The sequence below is a fragment of the Corythoichthys intestinalis genome, chromosome 12 (assembly GCF_030265065.1).
Source record: "Corythoichthys intestinalis isolate RoL2023-P3 chromosome 12, ASM3026506v1, whole genome shotgun sequence".
NCBI lineage: Eukaryota > Metazoa > Chordata > Actinopteri > Syngnathiformes > Syngnathidae > Corythoichthys > Corythoichthys intestinalis.
The window spans coordinates 53,925,773-53,946,792 of record NC_080406.1 but is presented as its reverse complement, the minus strand read 5'-3'; the positions used below and the strand labels follow the sequence as shown (position 1 = coordinate 53,946,792).

The 21,020-nt window shown below is 39.4% G+C and overlaps 1 protein-coding gene across 1 annotated transcript in view; it reads left to right on the top strand.

Moving 5' to 3' along the window:
* The window catches only part of itgb5 (integrin, beta 5), a 106,992-nt gene that overhangs the window by 21,396 nt on the left and 64,576 nt on the right, over positions 1–21,020 (top strand). Inside the window, exons 6-8 of the mRNA XM_057851917.1 lie at positions 5,472–5,633; positions 15,547–15,642; positions 15,747–15,836. Of these exons, the coding sequence (XP_057707900.1) occupies positions 5,472–5,633; positions 15,547–15,642; positions 15,747–15,836 (348 nt within the window). The remainder of the gene's footprint in view (positions 1–5,471; positions 5,634–15,546; positions 15,643–15,746; positions 15,837–21,020) is intronic.

Here is a 21,020-nt window from a genome sequence, read left to right as displayed (position 1 = left end):
TTGGATAAATGGCAGATAAACGCTAAAGCTGAGTTGTTTTCTTTTGTCTTTTCATAGCTATCCTGTGACCTAAATGCAATGTCATGACAGGGTGTAAAAAAAAGGTGTAGAAAAATGGCACTTTAATGGTGATCTACATTTTTCAAATTGTAACATAGACTTCATAACATACAGTCAGTGTATCACAAAAATGAGTACACCCCTCGCATTTCTGCAGATATTCAAGTATATCTTTTCATGGGACAACACTGACAAAATTACACTTTGACACAATGAAAAGTAGTCTGTGTGCAGCTTCTATAATAGAATTAATTTATTTTCCCCTCAAAATAACTCAAAATATATCCATTAATATCTAAACCCCTGGCAACAAAAGTCAGTACACCCCTTAGAAACTACATCCCTAAATGTCCAAATTAAGTACTGTCATTTTCCCTCCAAAATGTCATGTGACTTGTTAGTGTTACTAGGTCCATGTGTGCATAGGGAGCAGGTGTGTTCAAATTTGTAGTGCAGCTCTCACACTCTTTCATACTGGTCACTGAAAGTTCCAACATGGCACCACATGGCAAAGAACTCTCTGAGGATCTTAAATTCATATTGTTGCGCTACATGAAGATGGCCAAGGCTACAAGAAGATTGCCAACACCCTAAAACTGAGCTGCAGCACAGTGGCTAAGATCATCGTTATAAAAGAGCAGGGTCCACTAAGAACAGGCCTCGGGTAGGTCGTCCAAAAAAGCAGAGCGCACGTGCTGAGTGTCATATCCAAATGCTTTGAAAGAACGTCGCAGGAGTGCCGTCAGCGTTGCTGCAGAGATTGAAGAGGTGGGGGGTCAGCCTCTTAGTGCTCACACCATATGCTGCACTCTACATCAAATTGGTGTGCATGGCTGTCACCCCAAACCTCTTCTGAAAACTGTACACAAGAAAGCTCGCAAACAGTTTTCTGAAGACATGTCAACAAAGTACATGGATTACTGGAACCATGTCCGATGGTCTGATGAGACGAAGATTAATTTGTTTGGTTCCGATAGTCACAAGTATGTGTTGCGGCGACCAGGTTAGGGGTACAAAGATAAGTGTGTCATGCCTATAGTCAATCATGGTGGTGGGAATGTCATGGTCTGGGGCTGCATGAGTGCTGCCGGTTAGAGTTACATTCCATTGAGGGAAACATGAACTCCAACATGTACTGTGAAATACTGCAGCAGAGCATGATCCCCTCCCTCCAGAAACTGGCTCGCAGGGCAGTGTTCCAGCATGACAATGACCCCAAACACACCTCCAAGATGACCACTGCTTTACTGAAGAGGTAGAGGGTAAAGGTGATGGACTGGCCAAGCAACAGAGAGCTTTTTTTGTAAATGAAAATTCTTGTGAATAAATGCTTAAATCCCTGAATTCTTTATAGATATGGACGTAAAACAGTCTCGGTTCTTGGTTAAAAGCAAAAAAACTGTGCAGTTAGCATTTATTTCACGAAAATATTGCGAACTATGACGCCAATGTAGTAGGGGTTAATTTCTCCCATTGATTTTTTTCAATTACCTTGAACAAATCACTCCTGAGACAATTCGTCCTGTTTGTGTTGTTCAACCTAAATCTGCCGTTTGAATGCTACGTGCGTGCGTTTGAGAATAACTCCTCTTGATGTGGGCAGGACCCCTACTTGAAGGCGAGGTGCAGTATATGACTGTTGTGACCCGTCAATATCATTATGAAGTCTATGACTGAATAAAATCAAGTGGCTTTTCAATGTGACTAGAGTCTAATGTATTTAAGTTACGTCTTAATTGATTTGGATTCCAGCTGTCCGCTGAAAACATTTTAGACACATTAAATAGACTGGTATTTCCTAGTCTCCCACTGTATTAAAAGTCAAAGCCAAACGCTGCATACGCTTTGTCCTATTTCCTCGTCTTAGCTCTTCATATCTTCAGTGCTCTTTGCTGTGTGCTCTTCTTTGCCTCAAAAACACTGTGCACACTCTGATAATGAGAGCACCACTGCCACCCACTGAGTGGATGTGCAATTACACTTTATTCTAGTACGACAAAAAAGTATGTTCCCCGAGAACACGTGCGCCACCCCTGGCATCGGTCTGCGTATGAGGGGCGCGCCCCACTATTTGAGAAATGCTGTATTACACCCTTACTGAGGCTTAAAATGTCGTGGATCAGGTAGAAAATCCGAAGCAGGTGTAAAACTGCTCATCATGTTGGGTAGTAGGTACTGGTTCAGATAGCCCAAACCCTTGGTAAGCTTACCATCTGGCCTTTGGGCCAACCCTTGTGATTTCCTGGCACCCTGAATGGCACCGTCCTCCAATTAAATACAGTTGTGTTGGCTGGGAGATAAGCAGCCCAATGTGTTGCTGGTTAGATGTTTGTGTGGGGTCGTTGTTTCACTCTTGACAATAGGGAATTCTGAGTGTGCTCATGTGGTGAACCTCAATAGTATAGTTAGAGACTGTCACCCAGGGGCCATGCTTTGAAAGGCGATATGGGTGCCAGAGCATGTCTTCTAGTTAAGTGTTGAGAGCAGATATGGGAGTTGCTTTGCTTGACATGAGTGGCGGATGTGTTTGAAAAGCACTGACACAATTTGTGTACGGAGTGGCGTTTATCCCCTATTAAACAAATACGTCCTAGTTACTTTGTTTACTTTTAGCCATTGTGTTTGTACCGGTTTTGATTAATTTGAGGCTAATCATTCCTGTAGCAATCATTTATCAAAAATATAGTAATTCGTTCAATCAAAGGGGACCAATTGGGTTCCTGAGCTCATCGTGATGCGTGGTGGTCAAGATGGAAACCTTTGTCTGATTAAGATTTTGCGGCCATTTATTACCAATCGCTATACAGGTAGTCCACCGGTTACGAACGAGTTCCTTTCCTATTCTGCCGACGTAACCTGAATTTCCGCGCAAGTCGGAATTAACTCTTTAAGTACGCCTAAATACCCCCCAAATCTCAAAATAACTATCCAACTATTATAAGTCATTGTACCGTCCTTGGAAAGACGTTGGAGCTAACTCCTAGCTAAACAGCAAGCTATGCTCCGAAATGACGATGTCAGACGTCCGTGTGGTTTGCTGACTTAATTAAGATGACCCTGACATCAACACTTGCCGAATGAAACGAAGATAAAAATTACATTTAAATGTTTCATCTTCAATAACAGAAATTCAAATTTGAGTTGATAATTAGCTGCTGATACAGCAATAACAATCCACAGAAACGATTAGCATGCATCAGTTTGCGTTTGCACATCATCGAAAACAATCACATAAACTCGCCCTAAGTATTCGACCTCAATTGAAAATGCACAATAAATGATACAAAAGGTGTTATATACAGGTGTTGCCTCTGTAGATGCTTCACAAGCAACTAATGTGCGCGCAGGCTTGCAGCTGTAATTTTCCCCCTCGCTCTCTCTCACTTGGCTGCGCAACTTCTTCGTGGGAGCAAATGCGCTCATTCTCGTGTGTGCGCAAATATGTTCTTCTTCGTGTGTACATACATACGCTCTTACTTGCGTCCGGAAGTAGTACCAGCGCTATGCTTCCTGCACCAAAATAAAAGCAATCATCATGAAACAAAAAAAACAAACAACTGGAGACAAAATGGCAGACGAGACAGCGTCGTAAAGTCGAAATCACGTTAGTCAGGTACATTGTAACCAGGGGACTAACTGTATATACGCACTCTATAGTTTGACAACCATAAGATTTATTGTCTCGGAATAAAGCCTGACAGACAGATTCTGCTCAATTATAGTATGATTTAGCCATGCATATTTAGTAGCACTCGGAATCCCTCATAAAATTCCTATTAGTTTACCGTAGTGAGCAGATGACGATCAAATGGATTCAACTGTTTAATTGTTGTACGCTTCTCGGGGGGGGACTCCAGGTAAAAAAAATCCAAAATGATTAAAATGGTAAACAGTAAGGATTCACTCTGGGTAGACGGACTGTCACTCGAAGATGGGTAAGCATGCTGCCGAAACCGGGCCACAGTTTTTGTGAAGCGGTTTCAAAACGTTCTGTTTGGGCCATGGTATTTTGTTGAAAAAACGTATTCCTCAACCGAATCTACAAAGAGATTCTGCTGCATTTACTTCGCTGTATAATCTGTGTCACTACTCCAATGTCCTAAGCATGTTATGGTCCCTTGTCAAGAAGAACTTCATTATTTCTGAGTAACATATACCTAGTATTTACCCAATCTGGCAAGTGGCTCACCCACTTTGAAAACATGGAGAACATCAGGAAGGCCATGATGAACGATGCAGCAGGTCACAGAATCCTTCCAAGAGTGGGTGAAAGCAAGGCGGAGAAGCTAAGAAAATAGGAATATCCACGGATCGGAAATTAGGCCGATTGCGCCATTTTTCAGAAGATCGAAACTGGGTGAAAAGGATCGTGTTTTTAACTAAAAAACATTTGACATTTTATGTGTTTCTGCTTCATGCTCGTACAGCCTCTTACTCTCCCTCCTGTTGCTTCTCTTGGTCAGCAGGCAGCTAGAGTTTGCTAATTAAAGTTAACAATGATTGACAGCAGTGTTGTTTTCGTCAACAATGAAGACAACGAAAATATTTCATCGACGAACATTTTTTCCATGACGATGACGAGCTAATAACGTAGCCTGGGAGACTAGAACATAATGAGGCAAATGCCAGTTTTTTTCAGACAAGATGACAACCAGACGTAAATGCGACATTGTTTCTGTCATATGTTCACAATGCGTGAAATTTTCATATTGTACGTGGAGTACGTCAGCTTGCATCGTAGCAGTGTTTGGGTCATGTCACTCATGGGGGAGTGTAGGATGTGTTTCAAGCTAGGCTGCGCTCCAACTTGCTTGTTTGGAAACACGGTAAGATTTGTTTTCTTATCTTGGCAAGGGAGAATATGCCACGCTGCTTTAGCCTTTAAAGGTCTGTGCTGAGTGATCATCAGATGATAAATGTAACTCCTGGCATTAGTGTAGCATTAGAGTTCGTGTTACCATTAGCTTCAGAATGGCAAGTGTCCTGTTAAAACACTGGCCAGTCTAAAGCAGAGACTTTTAAGGGCTTTAAGGGCTAAAAAGTAACAAAGTAATTCCAAAATACAATCGCATTGCCAAAAGATACAAAAATATATACGTTTAATACTCCACAACACTCCTGCAAAAGAAGAAGAAGTATTCTACATGTGCAGTACCATGTGAGGAACATTTTTCGGGATTGGATCAGGACTGTATCGACAGATTCTCAAAGTCAGGTGCAAAAATATGCGATTGGGACATCCCTATAAAAAAGTGTATGATTCCTGAGAGTACTAAATTCAATACATGGTCATATATATTTTACAACTGGCTTACTGATCGATGTTGATTGGAAATAAAAAATGTACAGTATACTGAAAAGTGAACTGCTGAAAATAATGTCATCTGTATATCCCTATTCTCTGCCTGTAGGAAGAGATTGGGTGGAGGAAAGAGGCGTACCACCTGCTCGTATTCACCACAGACGACGTGCCTCACCTGGCTCTGGACGGCCGTCTTGGTGGCATTGTGCAACCTCATGATGGCCTCTGTCACCTAGATGACAACAATGAGTACAGTGCATCCACTCGCTTGGTAAACAGATAAGAGAACGCCTTCTTCATTCAACGTTTGCTTTCTATTAGACACATTAGACACTTCTTGATATGTGAACCATGATTTCTACGTACAGATGTTCCTATATTTTAGTGAGAAAAAAAGAAAATGAACACATCAGGAGCAGGGTATCCACGGGATCTAAAAAAGTCCTACGTCCAATCATTTGAATTAAAGTGTCTAAAATTCTCCTAAAATCTCATAAAAGGTCTTAAACACAACCGTGAAAGCTCTTAATCTATTGACTTTACTTTTATTTAGAACATGCGTAAGCCCCAGTCTGTGTTTTAAATGTTTCGATTTTTGGGGATACTGTAACGTAACTTGGCCAGCGCCGGGGTCTGCCCCTCTCGACTCGATGCCGAGCGAACTTGAGTATATAAAAAATACATAGGGGAAAATTAAACCACGAAAGGGAACCGCGTGGTACTCCAAGTCGCTCAGGCGCTTCACTTTCGTGACTTTATGGACGGTCAAATTTTCGCCACTTCCAGGAGAGCGAGACTCACGAAAAACCACCCCGAAAGCCTCCGACGGTCTCGGCCACTGTTACGCACACGTCCCCCTGGTCATCCCCAATTGTACTTTCCTATTCCAGGAAATATACGCGCCACACCATGTTTCTATTTGTTATTTTCCTTGTGGTGAGTGCACAAATGTATAACGATTGAAACAACCCAAGTAACGATGTTAGACTTTCTTTGTCGTTTTCTCAAGATTTCAGTCGCAACTCGGCGACTGCTCGTGATAGCAGAGCGTGGCCACCCTCTGTCTCCCATGTAATGCATTCAAATGCGTTCACGAACGAAACAGTGCTTACAAAACTGACTTGGACAATCTGGCAAAAAGACATAGCATATACAGTGTGTGTTTATATTAGTGTTGCACCGATACCATTTTTTGGCCCCGATACCGATACCTGGCTGTGCAGTATCGGCCGATACCGATACCATACCGATACCACCCCGATTATATATATATATATATTTTTTTTTTGTTAATTTTTTTTTTTTTCCCCCAAAGAGCTACATAATTGGATGTGAAATCATTGCTATCAAGGCTTTGTCAGGCTGTTGCTTACCTTTACAAAATAGGAAAAAGTACCCTGAACCCTAGTAGACAATAGTTGAATAAACCTTCCGCTCTCAAAGGCCAAAATAGTGCTAAATTTGTGAAATTAATAAAACATTTATAATACTAGCCCAACAGTAAGAAAGTAAAAATAAATTCATAATAATAAACTCTGAATGAACTGAATAAACTTTTTTAAACATCTCAAAGTCCAAACAATGCAACTTTCATGAAATTATTGTCACATTCTGCTGCTGGTTAGATTGTGTTATGTTGCTGGGCGTGGGGGCGTGGCACTTGAATCCAATGCAGGCTCGTCAACGCAGCATTTAAGCACAGGTGATCTCAGAGAAGGCTGCCGAGATATTTGCCTTGCTGATCGCTATTTGACATCTGGCACAATCTCGCTACATTTGCTTGTTATCCCCCTGCATTGGGTTTTTCTGTTAGTGTGCTGCTCTCGTTTGTAACCGCTGCCTATCGTCTTAGTTTGTCCGTCGACCTGCTGTCACGGACTCCTTTTGTTATTTCTACTGTCCCGCGATCATGTGTTATTTTTTGTTTGCAATCATTAAACCCTTTTATGTATCCCCGCTTGTTGTCTGCTTCAAGGTTCAACCTTGTTTCCGCATTTGCGGACGCTAACAATTATAAGTAATAATAATTGACCAAAGCATCCCGTCTCTCCTTTTTTTCGGGAGGTGGGAGTCCCTTATTTCTATTTCTGAAAGGTGGCAACAATACTTTGGAAACACTTCCCAAATTACTGCGGCATTTCTTTCAGTAAAAGACAATAAAAGTAAAGTAGACTAAGTGAACTGACCAGAGATGGTTGCTCCGGTCCAGCGGCCTTCTTCCTCTGGATAGCAGTCCTGCTCTTGCAGGCTCAAACTCGTTGTGTTCGTTCACGTTTCGTCTTCAAATGTTTTATCAAGTTCGAGGTATTGAAACTGGCCGATTTAACTGCACATCTCCAAACTTTCAGGCCGCAAATCTTGCATGCAGCCATTGATTTTAATCGACGGGATTTCTATTTGGAAATATTTCCCGACCGCCGCGGCGCCGCCATATTTCCTGGTTTGTTTTTCGTCCATATGAAAAAGCCCCCTTTTGATTGGTCAGGAGTGGCTATTGGCCCGCTCTCATTGGTCTGGAGCAGGCCAATAGCGATAGCTGCTTGGTGTTCACGTGTCATCACACAATACAGAGACAGAGTGTAGTGAGCGCCAGGAGGAGAAAAAGGCTGTGGTCAAATGTTATAATAATGGACCGGTAAATGGTATCAGCGCCGTCTTTGTTGGTACTCGCCGATACCGATACCACCATTTCGGGCCGGATCGGCGCCCCCTGCCGATACTAGTATCGGTATCGGTGCATCTTTAGTTTCTATACATACATACGCATAGACACACACTGTATGGCTGTTGTGAAATCACATATAAAAATGTTAGATTTTGGCCCTCTCTGTCTAAAAGGTTCCCGACCCCTGATCTAGTGGATGCATAATGCAACACCAACACCTACTACTACTCCGCCTTATAATGCAGTGTGCCCAACATATGAAAACCGTTTTCAAATAGGCCATTCATTTAAGGTGCGCCTAATATTCTGATATGCTTTATAGTGCGGAAAATACGGTAGTTAAATTCCCTTGTTTTCAGCGTAAATCTACCCAAAATAAGTAAATTTATCTGCCAGTGCTTCAAGTAAATTTTACTCGGATTTCTTGAAATAAGAAAAATAGCTAGCTGAAAATAAGCTTAACACTTATCTTAAGGCAAAAGTTTGTATATTTAATCTTTTAAAAAAGCTTGTTAGTCAGAAATGTTCTTAATTCAAGAATAGAAATTGTTCAAAACATGGTTTGAAAGCAATTTTTTTCTTGATTTTGGTGGAAAATGACCAATGAAAATGAAATAGTAATATTTACTTAAAGTTAGTGGAGTAATCTGACACATTCATCTGATAACTAGTCCTTAACAATCAAAACAAGATGGCGAAAATGATGTGACTAGATTTAAGATAAATAATCTGATTAGGACGTTATAAATTTGCAGTTTGTGCACGCGCAGTTGTGGGTTTACAGTTTAGTTTAGCATAGCAACGGAGAACTTGAAAATGAGAAATGAAATGAGTCATTTTCAGTTTTCTTACTTTGGATTCTAATTCTAAAAGAATGATTCACTGATAGAGGTGTGCGATGCTTGGAGCAGGTCAGGGGCTCGACACACAGGAGGCAAAGAGCGATGGTGAAATGCAAATCATCGCCGTTGAGCTGAAAGCTAACACACGGGGCGCAATGCGACAACGGCGGCAGGCAACAGCGACATGCACTGTCCTCTGCCTGTGCGTCATCACTTGAATCTGATTAGCTATGAATTTGGAGGGCAACTTAAAATTTCTGGTCTTTTCTGAACACAAACAACTTCCCATACTTTTTTATTTATGTCTTGGAAATCATGCCGAGAAGTATCATAAAGTATGTGCTGGTCGCACACAGCTACAATGATACGCTCCTGCATGTTGACAAAGTGTGGCCTCTGGATGTGAATTTCCAGGTTGGCCAGTGTCCTCGCAGGTAATTTGTCGATCAAAAAAATCTGTTGCTGATTGGTTGTATTGCAAGGTGACGGCGACAGAAATAGAACTAATTTCCCATGATAAACTAATTTCTACATATTATACTGGTTGATGTCAAAACTGATCGAGAATACAATATATATTCATAAGTTTGTAGTTTTATGCATTTATTATGAAAGTATTTATCGGTTAAACAGTGATAATTAGAGGAAAACTTTGCATGTCGATTTACAGTGTGCACCCCTGAATCTTCTGCTTGCGACCCTAAAATTTTAAGTTAGGGGCCATTGTGCTCCGAGTAAAATATGTTAGTCTGGACTCTGGAGCCCTGACAACATTCAGTAAGAGATTCTCTAACATATCCTACCTTACGGTAATGACAAATCAAGTTAAATCTAAACCTTATCCAGACGTAAATCTAATTTAACATGTTCAGACTACTTCAATCTCTGTCAAATGTCATCAGAACAGGTATTTGTTTTCCGAGACAATAGTCAGTAACACAAGTTTTTTCTTTAGTACTGTGGTCTGATTATGTTTAACCTTGATTTGTGGGTTACTCCCATTTGGTTCTTAAGAAGATAAGATGTATAAACTTTAGCCAGAAGAAGTAGCAGCAGCAGTGAAGTCTATTTTTATTCAACGGTTTGCCTATTAAAATACGACACACACATTTGCTTTTGGTAGTAATTGCAAGGGGTAGAAGCCAGTACACACTTGTACTTCTGAGAAGCCAACCCTAAGTGAAACCACAAAATGAAGTGTTGACTTGTAAATAGACACTTTCAAAGTACAGTACTATTCTAGTCTTAATGATGGCAGTGGGCAGTTAGAGACCCCAGAAAGGCAGTATTTATGTTTTTCCTACCGCTGACTGTCATGAGGAAGACATGGAAGAAACCTAAAGTACTAATCATCTATGAGGAAGACTTGACTACAGATCATGAGGAAGTCAAATCTTGAATTGGGAGGAGTCCCCCCCAAATTTAATCAAATGCTTAAAAGACGCAAATACAAAGGACATCTTTCACAGTAAAAATGATCAATATCATGTGAATGACCCTGTGTGCCTAATAATCCTTTGTTCTTCTCGCATGCCATAATATCAAAGCCTGCTCAAGAAGTTGTGTTTATTATATGTGTTTATCAACACATAATTGCATACACACACCTTTGAAATCCTGATAATTTAGGACGGCATCCAATTACAGATAAACAAACAATGCAAGCAAACAGGCGTTAGCAGGCTTGATAAGGATTCTCTCCGAGAATCACTGATTCTTGTGTTTTTTGTATATCAGTCACCTCACTGGTATTTGGTGACTCAATCCTACAAAAATGTGGATCTTCATCCATGTTAAACAGACTGAAATATCACCACTTAAATGTTTTCCCTTAAAACAAGCTCGCAGTGGTTCACACTGACAGTAAAAGCAGCAGTATTTTATTTTTTTGTCATGTCACACAAAAACAACACAAAGTTAAAGATTTTCTGCTTGCAGTGGTAGTTTCAGGGGCATAGTAAAGATGGTACACCTTTTTCACCGCTTGTGGGAGAGTGACTATTTTTTCCTCAAGATTTTCCTGCTTCTTGTAATTGGAAAAAAAAAAAAAAATAAGCAACAAAAAAATAATAACTGTGTGCATAAAAGTTTAGCGTATTGTTAACAATGATTGATGCCTCCGTGGAGTTGCCCCCCTCGGATGCAAATTTGTAGAAAAATTGGTCATTCCTTTGTTGTCGGTTGGTGCTGAATTTTTTTTTTATTTTGTGCTGCTATCGTTTTTCAGACTAACAATTCTTTTGTGGTATGAAAAAGTATCCGAAACTTTTGGAATTTCTCACATTTCTGCATAATATCACCATCAAATGTGATCTGATCTTTGTCAAAATTACACAGATGAAAAAAAACTCTAAAACCACTCAAACATTTATAGTTTTTCATATTCTAATGAGGATAGCATGTAATAAAAGGGGAAAATAAGTACTGTAAGTGAACCCTCTTCCTAAGGAGACTTAAAGAGCAATTGATACCAATTTTTACCAAACAGTTTAAGTCAGGTGTGTGTGCCTAATCCCTGATGAGTGGCTTAAAGTTGCTCTGCTCACTATAAAACACACAACTGGTAAGAATTGTCTTGATGAGAAGCAATGTCTGATGTGCATCATAGCTCGGTCAAAAGAGCTGTCTGAATACCTGCAATCAAGGATTGAGGAGATAGTTTGGCACTGTTGATTCTCTCCCAAGGAGTGGCCGTCCACCGAAGATGACTCCAAGAGTTCAGCGCAGAATACTCACAGAGGTAAAAAAGAACCCTAGAGTGTCTGCTAAAGACCTACAGAAATCACTGGCACAGTCCAATATCTCTGTGCACAAATCTACTATATGTAAAACTATGGCCAAGAATGGCGTTCATGGGAGGACTCCACGGAGGAAGCCACTGCTGTAAAAAAACAAAACAAAAAAACATTGTTGCTCGTTTAATGTTCGCGAAAGGATACTTAGACATTTCATTTAAGTTTTGGCAAAACATTTCATGGACTGATGAAACCAAACAAAAACAATGTCATGTATGGAGGAAAAATGGAACAGCTCACCAACATCAACACCTCATCCCTACCGTGAAGCATGGTGGAGGGAGCCTCGTGATTTGGGGCTGTTTTGCTACCTCAGTGCCTGGACAACTTGCAATCATTAATGGAAGAATGAATTCAAAAGTTTATCAGGATGTTTTGCGGAAAAACCTGAGGCCGTCTGTCAGAAAGTTGAAGCTAAAAAAGGACGGATGCTGCAACAAGACAATGATCCAAAACACAAAAGTAAATCAACTTCAGAATGGTTTCAGAAGAACAAAATACACGTTCTGCAATGGCTAAGTCAAAGTCCAGACTTGAACCCGAATGAAATGCTGTGGCATGACCAAAAGACAGCGATTCGTGCCAGACATTCCAGGAATCTGACTGAACTACAGCAGTTTTGTAGAGAAGAATGGGCCAAGATTAGTGCTGATCGATGTGCCAGACTGATCTGCAGCTACAGGAAGCGTCTGGTTGAAGTTATTACTGCCAAAGGGGGGGGGGGGGGGGGCACAAAATATTAAAAATGATGGTTCACAAATTTTTTCCCCCTTCTGTCATTGTTTGCGTACTATCCCTTTGAAACAAGCTTGTTGTGATACAGGGCTATACAAATAAAATTGAATTGAATTATCCTTATTAAAGTATGAAAACCTATAAATGTTTGGGTATTAGTTAAAGCAGACATTGTTTTTTCATCCGTGGGATTTTGACAAAGATCAGATCACATTTGATGGTGAATTTATGTAGGAATGTGAGGAATTCCAAAAGGTCCAGATACTTTTTCATAGCACTGTAAGTCAGTCTAAAGGTCAACCAGCCCCCCCAATTTGATTACAAATGGCTAAGAATGGTTACGAGTCACGTTATCACTTGAAATTAATATCTCAAGCCCCCTTATTAACTGCAAAATGGACCCGAAGGGGTGCCGTTCATTTGTGCTTCGTTTGCACTAATTGTTGGGACACCCCTCTGTTATTGAGAGAGTTGCTATGCTCTGTCAGCCGGGATGGAGGGCCTGTGATTGACATCATCACTCAAAATTAATCAGGCATGAAAATCTCTCACCTTTCGGCGAAATTCGCCGTTTTGAAGTCAAAAAGGGCGACCTACGTGAATTGCGTAGATCCGAGGAGAAATTCTTTTTTTTTTTTTGGGGGGGGGTCGGGAGGTTTTATTTAATTATTATTATTATTATCATCCTGTGATTAATTTAGTACGTAAACTGAGCACTTAAGAACACAGTCAGCAAATCCTTCTAGACGCTTCGCTGACGAGAACCAATCATCGGCCCAAGCTGCGTTCCATTATTCCAAACGCGCGCACGCCATACGTGAACATGGAGTGCTCGGAGAGCCTTTGGTTGGATTGCAAAGCTGCGAAAACATAAAGCAGGCCTTACCCACACCGGGGCAGACCAGAGCGCAGCATACACACTTGCCTGTATTTGCCAGCAGATTGAATTTGGTGAGTAATGGTTTCAATCGTTTTCACATTTTGCGATATAAAAAAGTTACTGCCATTCGTTGCAGCTTGCGTTGAACACTGCCAGAGCTAGCCAAATCTCCCATGAAAAAAAATAGCTCCCGTTAAATTGGCGTCAAGCTTGTGTATTTAGCGGTAATATAAATGAAGAAACACACTGTTGAGTCAAATTAAGCGGCTGCTCTCGGATGGAGGGGGGCGCCTCGTATCGCTCCCGTTGTTCGCCTGAGACGCGTTATTTTCGGCTGGGACTTGAGCTGACGGCCGGCGTCGGCACAACACCGGCCCGACGAGTGGTAGGAATGACTCTTGCTTCTTAAAGCTTTTCAGAAATACAGGGATCCCTCGTTTTTCGCGGTTAATGGGGACCAGAACCCGCCGCAATAAGTGAAAACCGCGAAGTAGCGCCCCCCATTTTTTTGTGCGTGTTCAATGTATTTATTCAGATTTTACATTGGAAAAAAGATACATGTATATAAGACATGTTTTTTCACTTTCTTCACCAAAGTATCATTTATAAATGGTTTTCAAGCACTTCAAAATGTAAGAATTATGATAAGTTTTAAACATGTTACTGCCCCACCGAATTATTTTTAAACAAGAATAAAATAGTAAGAAAATGCTTGGCTTTATTAAATGCTTCATAGTGAGTCTACTCAAACCCTCTCAGGCTTTGTTAAACGGTGATTGACACATGTGCAAAGTTTTTCTTTGTATATATATTTTTTTGTTTGAAGCAACTTATTTGATTGAATAATAAAGACACAAATGTCCTAGCCAAAATGTGGCCCAAACACAAAACAACATTACTTCAAAGGAAACATTTGTTTCAATCAAGAAAAATAGTTTTCAAATGCTTTTTTGTCTCAAATTTATTTTTGCAATCAAAAACAATTTTTTTATTGAAGTGACTTTTTTGGGATTAAAAGTATATACTGTATTTTGATTGAAGCAACTTTGTTTTTGATAGAAGTAACTTTGTTTTTTGATTGAATAATAAAAACACAAATCTACCTCCATCGTTATTGAGAGAAAGAAATTAAGAAAGCTTTAAAACTAAAAGCTTTTTTTTTTTTTTTTTAAATATTTATATTTCATTACATAGACATGCCTCGTAGGGAAAGGAGATTGAGGGATAAAAAAAGGAGTTGGATGAGGCTGCTAAAGGCAGTGGATACCTCATCAGCTGGGTGAATAGCAGACCTAGTAAGAACAAGTTTGCAAGGATAGTCGGGTATTAAATACAATTATAAACGCAATTACAATGTTATTTTTCTATAAGATTTTATGTCATTGCTTTATTAATCATTAGGTGCTAGAGTTGTTAAGTATGGATAATAATGAGATAATAGTTTTGAGAAAACTATGCTGTTGGTGGCTCAGTGACCATCTGATGTGGTTTGTTTGTTCTCAGATGAACAAGTTGAGGAAGGAAATTTTGATGCAGAGGTTGAAGGAAGAAAAGAGGCAGACTGACTGAGTCACAGCCAGAAAGTGTTGATGACAGTTATGATTTCTATTCACTGTTGCCCCCTCCCAATTAAAGTATGTCACAGTCGCAGCCAATTATTATCTAAAGCTGGTTAAACTTGAAGTTATGTTGTTTAAGGTGTATTAAATACTTGTTCATGTGCCCCTTTTGATCTACGAGCACCTGCCCCTCCACCGGTCTCTGCACGGCCCTGCTGAAACACAGTGTGGGTTGACAGAGCTCAATATTTTGTTGGGGTGTACAGTGTACTGGAACATATTTCCTCCACACCCTTCTCACCTTTTTAACCCCTGACCCATTTTCATGCCTGTTAATACCTCAATACATGTATCTATAAAATAATATAGCAGCACAAACGAAAATTTTCACAGCACAAACGAGCACAAACCTAGCATAAACGAATGGCACCGTTTCGGGTCCATTTTGCAATAAATGGGGGGCTGCATGACGTCATCACTGGAAATTAATACGTCAGTATCTCAAACGATAGCACAAACGAAACTTTATAGCACAAAGGTAGCACAAACAATCATTGTTTACACATTTATAATCAGAATGGGGGGTTAAGTTGACCTCAGATTGACCTATTAAATAATTGTTAATATGTCAAAAACGATAGCACAAACCTAGCATGTTTTTGTTTGTATAAATTTCCGTCTGATGGATTGATGCATTTCTTTCTGCAGGATTATCCCTCTCTGGCACTTCTGGGTGAGAAACTAGCAGAAAACAACATTTTCCTCATATTTGCCGTCACTAAACGGTTGTACGTCATTTATAAGGTAATTTACCCCTCCTTTTTGGCTATTTTACACATTTGTGACCACATAACTTGCCTTATAATGCTGCAAATTCCCTTTTTGTTCAATTTCCATGTATTTTAAAGAATTTCACAGCACTTATACCAGGAACGACAGTGGAGATTCTTGACCAGGACTCGAAGAATGTCATCCAGCTCATCGTCGCAGCGTACAATGTAAGCTAGCAGCAGTGTTGCTTTTGACAGCCTTTTTAATTTTTGACTTAGTCTTTTGGACAAGAATACCTACTTGTCTTTGTCATATTTTAGTCATTTCAAAATGTTTTCGTTTTCATCTAATTTTAGTCAACGAAACAAATTTCGTCTAGTTTTAGTCGAGTTGCTCATAATGTTTTTGCCTTGTCCAAATATAAAAAAAGATTTCCAATTTCCAACAATTTCAAATGAAAATAGACAGATGAGCACATATTGTAGCGTCTACAAGGACAACGCCAACTTTGTCATGATAATACATACTCAGCAGGAAAAACAGTAAATTACTCTCACTTAACCCTACCTAGAAGCCACAAGCTATGTTTAAAAAAAAAAAAAAAAAAGTTGTCCGAGTGTTTAACATCCTCTAGACTTAAAGTGGCTCTGCTTTTGCCTGGCACGGCCAGACTGTTCTCCCTGTGTTCTTCAAACACTGAGAGAATAGTCCGGGACCCAGCCCATTAACGGCCTCTCGAGCAAGTACAAAATCAATCGACAAATCAGATTAGTTTATATGCGTGACGTGTTCTTAACGAGCAACGTCACTCTTCCGTGTCGGAAGTCGTCTCCACAACAACACAGATGGCAAACAAGAGAGCCGAGAATATGTTCCAATCCACGGTAAAATCAGTTTTAGATTACCAAAAACACATCGACACAAGTCATTGACAACAGTCTGTCTCGCGCTAGCCATGTTGAATAAACTCCGCTCTCCTCGTATGTTTACTTCAGCGCGCAAGTCCTTCGTCCCGCCCATCCGTGATTGGTCCACTCCGCTGTCTGTTTGCTGTGGCTTGCTCCGCCCTGGAAATTTTATCCGCTTAATGGTGGCCAGACTCAATAGCTGGAACAGCGGTGAGTCTGGAGTACCAGGCTAGCGCTGCTTTAGAGTGGCCAGTGTTTTAAGAGGACGCTCGCCATTCTGAAGCTAATGCTAATGCTAACTTGAACGCGAATGCTACGCTAACGCTAGGACAGGGGTGCTCAAGTCCGGTCCTCTATAGCCCCTATCCAGTTTGTTTTCCATGTCTCCCACCGCCAACACACCTGAATCAAATTCCGTAATTTTTGGACTATAAGACGCTACTTTTTTTCCTTCATTTTGAATCATGCGGCTTATAGTCCAGTGCGGCTTATTTGTTGATTTATTTAGGTTAATAGGTAACACTTTACTTGACAGCGGCATCATAAGACCGTCATAATTATGACTTGACTCTATCATAGGCATTACTGAATGCTGATGACAGATGTCATTAAGTGTCATCTGGCTAATTATGTCACTAACTCCATTTATGTCCAGCTTGGCTCATTTCCATCCATTCAAAAGTGAGATAATTTCCTGGATAACACTTAATGACATCTGTTATAATCATTCATTAATGCTCATGACAATGCCATGTCATAATTATGACAGTCTTATGGCACCACTGTCATTTAAAGTGTTACCAAATACCATAACTAGCAATTAATGAAACAACTGGAGCAGTAACTGAAGAAATAATTAGCACAGAACATGAATTATGATTGTTATTTACATCTCTAGCACTGCAATGCATGCTAGGAGGCATGTTGGACAGCAACAGTGTTGACAGCCGGAGGTTCACGGTGTCCCACAAAGGAGCTGTGATGGCCAAATTAACCTTCAAGAAGCAATGAAGCTTTGCAGCCAATAGGTCCTAAGCTTCATGGTGGTTTATTTTGTCTTATGACAGTCGTATGAGGATGCTGTCAAATAAAGTGTTACCGGTTAATATCTTTTGGTGTAAATATCCCATAACACAGTGAGGACACATGCGGTTTATAGTCCAGTGCGGCTTATCTATGAACAAATGTTGTTTTCAAGCCAAATTTGGTGGGTGGCGGCTTATAGTCAGGTGCGCCTTATAGTGCGAAAATTACGGTATTCAGGATCGTTATCAGGCTTCTGTAGAGCTTGCTGATGAGCTGATCATTTGATTCAGGTTTGTTAAAGGAGGGAGACATGGAAAACAAGCTGGATGGGGGCTCTCTAGGATCGGACTTGGGTACCCCTGCTCTAGGAGTTATATTTAGAGTCTGATGATCACTCAGCACAGACATTTTAAAAGCTAAAGCAACATTACATCTTCTCTCTTGCCAAGAGGAAAACAAATATTAACGTGTTTCCAAACAAGCAAGATGGAGCGCAGCCTAACTTGGGATAAATCCTTAATCCGGTGAGGAGGGAGAAGCGCATCACATCTCAAATGAGTGCAACGACCTGACATAAAAATATCACACATTGTGAACATATGACAGAAACGATGTCGCATTTTCATCTCGTGGTTGTCTCGTCAGACGAAAACTGGCATTCATCTGGTTGCATTCTAGCCTCCCGAGCCACGTTTTTAGCTCATCATTGTCATGAAAAAATTGTTCGTCGACGACGTATTTTCACTGGCTTGCAGCTTCCTATTTTGCTTTATTATTTTTTTTTTACTGGGAAAACAATGGTTTCATCCAGCATTGTGGAATAGCCTTACCCTACAGTATATACCTCACACAGCTTTGGTTCAGGATCCCCAACTTCCTCCCACATTCCAAAAACATGCATCTTGAAAATGGGAATGGCTATTTGTCTATATGCACACTGTGTTTTGTTGGGCACCAGTCGAGGGTTAACCCCACTTCTCGGCTTTGATAGGCTTTAGCTCACCTGCAACCCTAATGATGAATGTTTTATTTACTCACCTCATGACAAGGGCAAGCCTCAAAACAATGTTACAAGTGTATTCTAAAGTGAACGTGAGTTCAAAACAAGTGTATTATGTATCCTGGTGGAGTGTCAACATGTTTGAAATTGTCCCGCGACCTCAATGCACACAACACATTGTTAATGTCTGACGAATGCCGTTGCTTCCAGAGTTCTTGACAATAGATACACTACAACGACCACTTCCTTAAAACTAGTTAAATTCTCTTGTTTTCATTGTAAGTTCACTAGAAATAAGTGAAATTATCTGCCAGTGCTTCAAATAAATTTTACTCAGATATATAGAAATATGAAAGATGGCTAGCCGAAAATAAGCTTAAAACCTATTTTAAACAATAAATGAGTATATTTAATCCTAAAAAAAAGCTTGTTTGTCAAAAAATGTTCTGAATTCAAGAATAGATATTGTTGAAAACATTATTTGAAACCAACATTTTCTTGATTTAGAGGAAAAATGACCAACATTTAGATGTATGAGTTTGATAAGAACAAATGGTAGTAATATTTACTTTAAGTAAGTGGAATAATCTAACACATTGAGCTGTTAACTAGTCTTAAACACTCACAACAAGATGGAGAAAATGACTAGAATAGATAAGAAAATGTATGTGATTAAAATGTTATAAATTTGGAGTGTATTTTTTGAAAGTTTTAGCAAGTCTTTTGACCATCTATCAAGGTTAAGAATAGATGCTCAGTTCCGATGTCACAAGTGTGTAGAGTTCCTCTTAGTTGTTGTAAACATGCCACTTTTTAGCAGTTGGTCCATGCCACTTTATTGATTTAACATTTTTTATCAAAATCAATCACAGACATGAAAATCACTCACCTTTCAGCAAAATTCGCCGTTTTGAAGTCAAAAAGGGTGACCTTCGTGAATTGTGTCGATCCGAGGAGAAAATTTTTAAGGGGGGGGGTCGTAATCTCATTTTAACTAACTAACTAACTAACTAACTAACTAACTAACTAACTAACTAACTAACTAACTAACTAACTAACTAACTAACTAACTAACTAACTAACTAACTAACTAACTAACTAACTAACTAACTAACTAACGACATGTTTTATTGAAGTTGCTAAGCCTGTCGCTATATACAATGAGTCCATTTGTCGCAAGGTAAATAAAATCGAGGGTGATTATTTTTACGGCTGTGTTTTATCACTGCGTGAGTGCGTGCGTGCATTCATTTCTGCTTGCGTATAGACAACATATGAGATTCCAGTTTCTTTCACAGATGTTTATTGCTAATCAACACGCCGTAGAATTACAGTTCAGACATACAAAATAAGGAAACACATGTATATTTAACACTATAAACGTTAGCATTGCTACATTGAGACTAATGGGGGAAAAAAAGACAACCTACTTTAGCCAGCTGTAAAACATTGGCAGTCTTCTCTAAAACCCAATCTTGCAGTTAAAAGGTGACTTTTCAAACATTAAAAATCACTGGTTAACAGCATTTGTAAACAAAAAAATGAAAAGAAAAAAAAAATCTTTGACACTAGCAATGGCGAAAAGTGCTTTTTTTGCCGAGTGTGAAGCTGTTAGCGGTTTAGGGGAATGTACTTGCAGTGAACATTTTAAAATAAAAGCACATCACGTTCATATAAGTAATGATTTCTGGAGTTAATCCTCCATACTTCAGAATTAATACTATTATATGTAAATACTATGATACTACAGAATTCAGATTCTACAGTAAGAATAGCTTTAAATTGACACCCTTTTTGAAAAATATGACAATAAGTATTATAATTATTATAATACGATTATATATCGTAGTATACTATAATAATAATGCTATTTTTTAAGAATTGCTTTGAACAATGTTGGAAAGGCGATTATGTATGATTAATTATTGTTATTTACATGTTTATTTGTACTTTAATAAAGAATGTAACTGTTCCAAAATGTTTTTGTGAATTAATAAGCATTAACAAAATTTTCATTGCTAAATTAGTAAAAAAAAAAAAAACAAAAGAAAAAAAAACAATTTTTTTTTTCTTTTTCTTTTTTATTAGTCGACTAATCGTAAAAATAGTCTGCTGACTAATCGGGAGAAAATTAGTCAGGATAGCCCTACCGGAACATATTTCCTCCACACCCTTCTCACCTTTTTGACCCCTGACCCATTTTCACGCCTGCAATCAGGAAAAAGGTAAATATTCTTTAAAAGAAGTAATGATCGTTTATTTTACATTTTTAAAATGGGGGGAAAACTATTATTTCCATGGTCTTTGAGGACTACTAAATTGTATTTAACAAGAAACGAAGTCTGTGGACATGATTTACTTTCACGGGTCACCCAAAATGATGTCAGATCTCACCCCGGGGCCTTGAGTTTGACACAGTGTTATAGTTTGCTTTAGAATAGCACTCCATTACACTGAGAGTTGTTTCAAATATTTTG